The 8469-nt window shown below is 38.5% G+C and overlaps 1 protein-coding gene across 2 annotated transcripts; it reads right to left on the bottom strand.

The window, feature by feature from the left end:
* Positions 1–2145: 2145 nt before the first annotated feature.
* LOC141820582 (casein kinase II subunit beta-1-like) lies at positions 2146–7533 on the bottom strand. Of its 2 annotated transcripts, none has more exons than XM_074707919.1 (5): positions 6984–7533; positions 4093–4311; positions 3862–3968; positions 3556–3721; positions 2146–2612 (listed from the first exon to the last, which is right to left on the bottom strand). In XM_074707919.1, exons 1-5 carry the CDS (start codon positions 7189–7191, stop codon positions 2476–2478), a joined length of 837 nt encoding a protein of 278 aa, XP_074564020.1. In that variant the 5' UTR covers positions 7192–7533; the 3' UTR covers positions 2146–2475. The 2 variants fall into 2 exon arrangements, with proteins under 2 accessions (XP_074564020.1, XP_074564028.1); XM_074707927.1 differs by having other exon boundaries at positions 4093–4296.
* Between the last annotated feature and the right edge of the window lie 936 nt (positions 7534–8469).

Raw genomic sequence — 8469 nt, 5'->3', positions numbered from 1 at the left:
ATGCGCAAACATTAAAGTGGCTTTCCTTATTATCATTTGGATTAAAAAAGAGTGCTATTTTTTTTTATAAAAACGTCTCATCTATTAATATGGAATTTAAAAAAAATAAAAATAGATTCGAACCTCAAAGTAGTTTATGTCATTAACCATGGTAAATGATTTTCTATTCTTTTGCATGTAATCTTTTTCTCATTAAGATAAGATCGCCATAATTTGATCCAAGGACCACCATCTTACCAAAAGGTCTATGAGGCAAACATGATCATCAGCATCCCCAAAGGCGCTTGATGAAAGAACATACACATCATTTACTTCAAGCCAACCGTTCACAAACCTAGAGAATACAAATCACCCACTGAATCAAGTATGATTATCCAAATAAAACAAGGGAAAAGAGTTGAAACACAGATGGCAATATGGTAGTCACACGTACCTCCAAAATTTTCACTTTGCTCCGTCTCAGAAACTGCTTTCTGCCTAATTGGCCATGAAGATCAGATCAAAAGACAGGGATCGCATCAAGATTTTTTTTTTTTTTTAAAAAAAAAGAAAAATAGGATCATATTTACAAGAACAGATTCGACAAGAAGTAGACCTCCACAAGAAAGTAGTAGCCCCATTTTCCCTGAAGAAATTAACATGGGGATTTCACACCACTTTTAACACTTAGCCTTCTGATCCCTCCATCAGACATAAAGAAGGGGAAGCAGCGGGGATAAGGTTAGGGTGAGCATTGGCGGAACACATCGAGAATCGCCAGATCGATCCCTTTTTTTATTTTTTTATTTTTCTAGCTCATCTCCATGGATGGATGGAGTGAGTCACTGCGCCTCCACGGTGGGGGCGGCGGCGGCAGCGGCACCTGAGGGCCGCGGCGCCGGGATCGTGGTGGGGGAGCGCGGTATGTGACCCTGGGAGTTGGTCCTGTGGAGACGGCACTTGAAGGAACCAGCGTGGGTGGCCGGAGCGCACACGCATTTCGGGGCCGCGCCGCCGCCGACGCCCTGGCCGAAGCAAGAGGAGCTCGAGGACAAGCTCCGCCGCACTACTCCCCGCGGCGACGGCGCCTGGTGGTGTTTGGGGTGATAATCGTAACTCTCCTCCTTGATCACGAAGTTAGACGCCATTTCTTCCGCTCGGAGCTCTCCTTCAGATCTGGAATAGCAAACACATCGATGATCAGAACAAAAAAAAGAAAAAAGAAAAAGAAGAGAGTTAAAGAAACAACTAAGAGACTATGAGATTGACATCCACAGATCTAAACACAAAAATCTAAAAAAAAAAAAAAAAAAAAAAGACAGAAACAATAATGTGTGTGACAGAGAGTGACATCGATGCAGTGGTGATTTGAAGGATCAGCGCTAACTCCGTCGAATTGCATATTAATTTAATTCATATTTTTATCAAGGGGAAAAAATAGCAAAAGAAGAGAAAAAAAAAACCTTAATAATAAGATTAAGGAGCCAGAGCAGCAAACTGCGTTATCAGACTCAATGCTCCAATTTATAGAACGGAGGCTTCAATCCAGGGCAGTCCGGGCAGCCTGCCCGCTGCCCGTCACTCATCGTACCCTTCCCGTTTAAAATATACCTCCCGTTGGCGCACCCACCTAGATGAGGTGAGGTGTCTCAACAGAAAAGTTTTCCCGCATTCCGTAGATTGACACTATTACCCTTGAAATGATGACGAAAATGGGACAAAGCAGGAGGAGGAGGAGGTTAGATAGTAATTTGCTAGGGGCCCGCCTTGTGCAGGTGCGTCCCGCGTTAAACAATTAGGTGCAGTGGGACGGGGGTGGTGGCCAACCCAACGGAGTTCCGTTCCACCAGCCCAGCCTCGAGTAGGGACGACATAGGAGGGAGTCGATGAGGATGGAGCTCAAGTCGATGGGCTCACTTGAAAATCATTTAAGTGTGAAGTAGATGGGCGGAGTTTGAGCCTAACAAATTAACTTAATTAGGAACTTGTCGAATACATGCGACACCACTTCTCGAATACATCTGTTAGATCTCGATCAGTACATGCAAGGAACAGGTGAGGAAAAGTTGTGCAAGGTATGCAGTGATAATAATCATGCTTCCCCTATCTCACTCAATGCATAAATATCAAAAAGCAAGTGCCGGAAATATGCAGAACAGCCAGAAATTAGCACAAAGAAAACACAATTAATTCTTTAAACGAACCGACAAACAGCACAACTTTGGCATTGTGAGTCTGGGGCACTTGGGGGGAGGCCAGAAAAAAAGACATATCAGAGTTAAAAATTTAGTGTTTGCGAGGAAGCCATAAAAAGAGACAGCATTCACGTAGGCTCTTCCTACACACACAATGAATCCAAAGAACTCGCCCATGAAAAGCAAATCCTGTTAGGTTACATCAATATTCATCAAAGATAGTTATCATGAGACATTACCCTCCTCTGCCAAATGCAAACATGCTTGAAATCTCTACCACCAAGATTAGGAAGTGGGAGGATCATGTAGAATCCTTGTGCAATTTAAATCCAAAAACCTTGGGCACGTATTGCTGAACTGCAGCTGATGGTTTTGCTGAAGGGAATGTCATCAGAAACAGGTGCGGAAAAGTTGTGCCAATGTATGCACCATCAATGTCTTATCAAAGTTAAAGAAATATGCAATGATTTGATAAATGAGCAATCTCTGTGTATGTATTAAACCAGAATCTAAAGTTACTTGGAAAACCAGGCTAGTATATGCATTAAAAATATCATCAGGAAAATGCAACTTCTGACTGAATAAGGACTGAGCATTTCATAGAATATACCAAAGATAGAAACCAATATGCTAAGTAATTTTCTCCTAGTACATGAAAATTGGAATATGCTATGGGTACCAATTCCAGATTGAGTGTGGAGTATCAAAATGCAAATTCTACCCGATGCCACAATACACATGCAGTACAGTTTGTAAACAAAATCAAGACATAAAATATTTGGTAGCTTCAACATCTATATTATCCATCATCCAACAAAATAACTTTTTCAAGGTAATCTTCCCAGCGGACAAATCTAAAAAAAATTTGCAGAATGCTACTATATAAAGTAGCCTATACAAAAACATATCTCATGGACCAACTTTAAGTCTTATGTCTGGTACATCCAATTCATAAGCAACCAACTTCATCATACCAGCTTGCCCTAACTTAGTACAAAGTGTGAGAGCAGTATTTTCAATCATGTATCATTCAATGTTTCTGGAAAGCACTGTAAACAGTTCTATTCTCAATCAAACAATTCTGTTTTTTTTTTAAAAAAAATCCTTAAATATTAAACACAATAAATAAGGAAAACATAATGTACACTTTTATGCACTTACTCAAATCATCCCTGAAATCAACTATTTCAAATGCATCACAAACTTGAAGGAAAGCTCACAGTAACTAAGGATGCATCCAGATGGCAAGTTGCTTGTGGATAATTTTCGAAAGCCTAAACGTTAATTCTCTCATAATAGGTGAGTCAATGAAGAGAGAGAAGTTTTCTGTAAATTCTACCAGAAAAAAGAGAAAGGAAATGGAATACAAGATAAAGGATACTACTCTGGTATTTGCATCTTGGAAGGTATATATCTTCACATTTAGGGCAGTAGATCTTTACAGATCCATTGTGAGGAATATCGGATGTACCCACTGGTAAACATGGCTGTCCCTCACAAAAAAATCGAGGACAACACCCAAAATCTGCCTTTTTGTACTTCTCATGCTGCAAAATCAGATAATATTAGCACTTCCATAACTTCTCATAAAAAAACAAGAACAAGATTATCTAGTTCACCATTGCATTGTTAATATTCACTTCTACAAGTTTTCACAAATAGATAAGAGCAAAAATATCTATTTCACCATTGCATTTAGTCCTCTGCTGGTTACAATATAACGAGCATGTATAAGACCATAGAGTTGTTCAGCAGCAGATTCAATCTCACTATGCTCTTCGCTATCAATATCACCTGAAAAATATAATAGGGACAGGGAGAACTAAATCAATTATAGTTACAATATCAGTATATCAGTTCAAGAAGATCAATTGCAAATGGCCATATGCAAGTGACAAAACTTTGTGAAAGATCATACCACTTAGTGAGTCATTGTCCAATATCATGTCTAAGGCATAATCATAAAACGGAATTAGTCCTTGAAGGCCGCATAAGTTGAAGTCATCTTGTATGTAGTCCTCATCAACTTCACAGAGTAACTCATTACCTCTCAACCCACAAAACCAGGTAATCCATGATGAATCTTCTCCTTCTGAAGTGCTAAGATCAGTTTCTTCACTCCCTGTTTCAGAGAGTTCTACACAATTACATTAAAAAACTTAAAATAGCTAGTAGACGAGGACATGTTGAATTAAGAATTCAAAGTTTGAGCTAAAAAGAAAGAAAGAGAAGCATCTAACCCATTATTTTGAGAAATTATAAAACTGAAAAAAGAGAAGCACTTCATGAAGAATATTTTTGGTTTGAAAATTTTTTAGTATTCTCATGAATCTGAAACAAAGCATCCCTTGCATTTGTTGTAACATTCTTGCGCATCCCCTTGGGATTTTGTGATCATATATCATCTCAAGACATCAATAATTAAAATAAAAAAGTTAGTAAATTTATAATGTGGCGATTTGGAAGTATATAAATAACAAAGAATGAAGATAAAGGGAAAAAACAGGTATTTGGTAAAGCGGATGGCAAAAAAGCTCGAGTTGGACCACAGAAGTTGCTATAACACAGCCTGCAGAATTATTGACTGCACCAGCCAGAAGCAATGAGGAAAAAATCAAGAACTTGGCCAGGTTTTTCTGACACTAATGTAACTCTTAAATTATAAACAATTAGTTCGCTACTACAATGAAATGAAAAATCAAGTTATTTTTGTACTTGGCTAAGTTTTCAGGTCACAGAATAAGAAAATTTGGTCCTCAGGTTGACTTTGGATTCCAAATAGATAGAACAAAATGAGCCAACCATGAGCACACTTTTATATAATATAATTAAATACATGTATATAAGGCTTGGTTGTTGTTGTAAATAACATACATACCAAGTGTCACCAACTTTGGTCACTTGTCAATCTTACAGCCCACTTGATTGATTTGGTTATTATATAAGATATCCTCTCAAATATTACTTATAAGAGTTCTTCTCTTGGCAGATTTAATGGTGCTGATATTAAATAAGGAATTAGTTAAACCATGTTAAAGATTTATCAACAATATTTTAGCTATCCCGTGACTTGCTTTTTGTTATTATTTCACTTTTAAAGTATCTTTTTGGATGAATGAAAGGAACAGAAAATTAAATGCTTTAATTTGAGTTCAAACAATCTCTACTTGAGAGGCCTGATACCCAACTAGATTGAGGCTGCTTGAAACTTGAGTGGTCAGGTTACTTCTTGATTATGGGTGGGGTGAGTAATAAATCAGTCAAAAATCAACCACAATTCACTGCTACTCATGTTCCAACAAAGGGATCTACTCTAAACGGCAATAAACTATGCAAGATCCTAGACATAATTTGAAATCTCGTACTATTCCATGCAAAATGGTCGAAACATATCATTCTAATAAATTACCGAAACTTGATACCAGTCGACATAGATAATGTCTCCTTCCTCTGCTTTATCTCCTTCAACCTCCAATCTGTCACCGACACCGTGCATCAAAATGATGGCACGATCCCGAAGTTCCAGTCAAAGATCAAAACTCCGACATGATTTGAGATTTTAAATCTTGCTCCTAGATTCTTTAAATCTTGAAAAATGCTATATTAACTTGATTGTTAAGCATAATTGCATGAAAATACAACTAAATCATCCATCTCATGAGCCAAGCTCATGTTCTTGAAATTGTTCTAATTATACAAATGGTCATATACCCATTAGTGCGTAAACCATATGCATGCACTTACACAATATCTTAACAATTTCCAGCAACCATAATACTATGTGCTTAGGATATGGCATCAATATACGAGGGGTTATTAAACAATGGCTAATACTTAAAAGGTGAATTGGCTTAAAAAAAAATCATATCATGATAGCATTAAGAAGAAAATGTGCATGGGTAGCAATCACATATTTATGTGGAGCAAATATGAATCTGTGAATTATTTATATGTTCATCCACATATGCATATGAAGACCACAGAAATTGTTGCATAGACATTTGCAACAACAAATGCAGGCTCATAGAGCACTATGGCTTTGTTACTCATCCAAACAAGTCAACATATTCTGCCATACAATGGCCTGATCGTCAATTTTTCATCCAGAAAATAAGAGGATAAAAAAAATATTTTGGACAAACCTGGAGAAGTTGTAAATTCCCAATAGTACTGAGTTGTAGCTCTACTTATCAAATATTGCATTGTATATAATTAACATTAACCAGTAGCTCTACTTGATTTCTCATACACTGCACTGGATAAATCATATTTACAAGAATCTATCATGATTATATAAACCATCAGATGGAGCCATCAATTTCTGCAGGAATTGTCTCAGTTCCCATATTCTTTTTGTGCCATTACTATACACTATTATCAGAATGTTGTCACCATCAGCTTCACATTTTGATTTATTCAGCAATCTAAAGAAAGTAAAACACTTGGACCAATAAGTTCTTGATAAATCTAAATTCATGGCTAACAAGTACCAACGGGATCATTTAGGATTTCATACACGGGTAAATTGATTGTCATAAGTTACCCAAACCGGATCTGATGTAATAGAAATTTGATGGGTCACTTTTTTCTATCGGATGCCAATTGAGCTAAATAACCATCAAAGACATAATGTTATAAGGAGAACATTTAGCATAGCATTATATCCACAAGCCATATGAGAGACAGCAACAACTTAGAACTAATTTCAGACATTTTCCCAATGAAATATAGCTCCCAAATCAAGAATTTTCTAATGACTAAATCTACAACCAAGAATCGGACAGAAAAAGAAGAGCAAACTAAATGCACCTGGAGTAGGCTTGTCGTTAAAATGCGCCTCCTTGCTAGGAAGCGCTGAGGTCGAGGTGCTATCAAACCTCTTTTTGCTGCCAGAGACGGGCAAAGGAATCTTGGAAGAAGCCTTCGAGTTAGGCTCAATCGATGCACTCGTTTTAGGGTTAGGGTTAGTGTTCGCTGTCCCACTTCTATCGCGAGCATTAGAACCAGTCTTCAACATCTCTAACAACCGGCGACCCTCCGCCAGTTCCTCACCGCCAATTTATCGACTTCCCCGTGTCGAACGCCAGCCCCATCACCGAATCTCGCGCCGGCTTAAAGTCATGAATCCTTCTGGAACTGATCTACGGTGGTGGTTAGAGAAGAGGGAGGGAGGACGGTAGGAGAAGCGACCTCGCCGCCGGGATCAGCTTCTTCCGCCCGAGACCTAGGCGCGACGGGAAGGCGAAGCAGGGCCGCCGCATGGGTTCGAGGGATTATGAATGCGAAGGGAAAGACGATGATCTAAAAATGAACGGCGGCGGATTTCACGAGGTCGAGGTTATGAACCTGCCTGCCTGCCTGCAATCGAGCGCGATCTGAGAGAGTTCAGTGTGAGACCGATATAAATCCAAGAACGGGTTGGATGAGACGGTGGTGCGCAACAAAACACGGCCCTCGCACTGTCGCAGTGGATGCGGACTATGAAAAGCTCCATAACGCATAATAGACGGTGTGCGTGTATCGTCGCCATTGTTTGGATGATAAATAACTTACTATTTTTCAAGTATTTTAGGGGAATATCTCTGGGATATAACTGAGTTGATTACTTACAGAAAAAGATAAGAATTCGAATCCTCTCGATTTACCTCCTCACCGATAGTCATGAGATTAACCGTGTTGGACCGCTAAAGTGATGGATTCCACTTTTTACCTAAGTATTTTAGGAGAAAAAATAAAAAAAATCAAGTCTAATAAACTATTCTTCCGGACCGGTAATTATAGTTCCAAATTAAAATGTTAAATTGATTTTTTTTCTTATCTAAATGGAATTGACCTGAACTAAAAAAAAATTATCAATGACACCTAGAATCATGTCAAAATACCTCACCAAAAGTTTGATTTGCTAAAACAATGGCACAAACACCTCCTCTATGACTACATGCATATCTCTCCTGCATCGTGATCAACTGCAGTTTGATTTTTTTTCTTATCTATAAGGCATGCAACAGACTTGCAAAAGAGGACAAGGGTTCGAAGCCTGACGAAGCCAGACAATACCCTCCTGCGTCGTGATCAATTGCAGTTTCTCGATTTACCTCCTCATAGATGGTCGTGGGACCGAACGTGTGGGGCCGCTAAGGTGACGGATTCCGTCTTTTTGCAGAAAAAGAATAGGATTTCATAATATGAGAGACATGGAAAGACAATACTTCAATAGATAAATGTTCAGCAAACAATAGGAGAAATAGAATATGATTCAGCTATTTGGTCATTGACGAATTAACTAAACTGAGTC

The sequence above is a fragment of the Curcuma longa genome, chromosome 2, assembly GCF_044706935.1.
Source record: "Curcuma longa cultivar G26 ecotype Majalengka, Jawa Barat chromosome 2, ITB_CL_G26_1.1, whole genome shotgun sequence".
NCBI lineage: Eukaryota > Viridiplantae > Streptophyta > Magnoliopsida > Zingiberales > Zingiberaceae > Curcuma > Curcuma longa.
The sequence above is the reverse complement of the archived record's forward strand: the minus strand, read 5'-3'. Positions and strand labels throughout refer to the sequence as shown.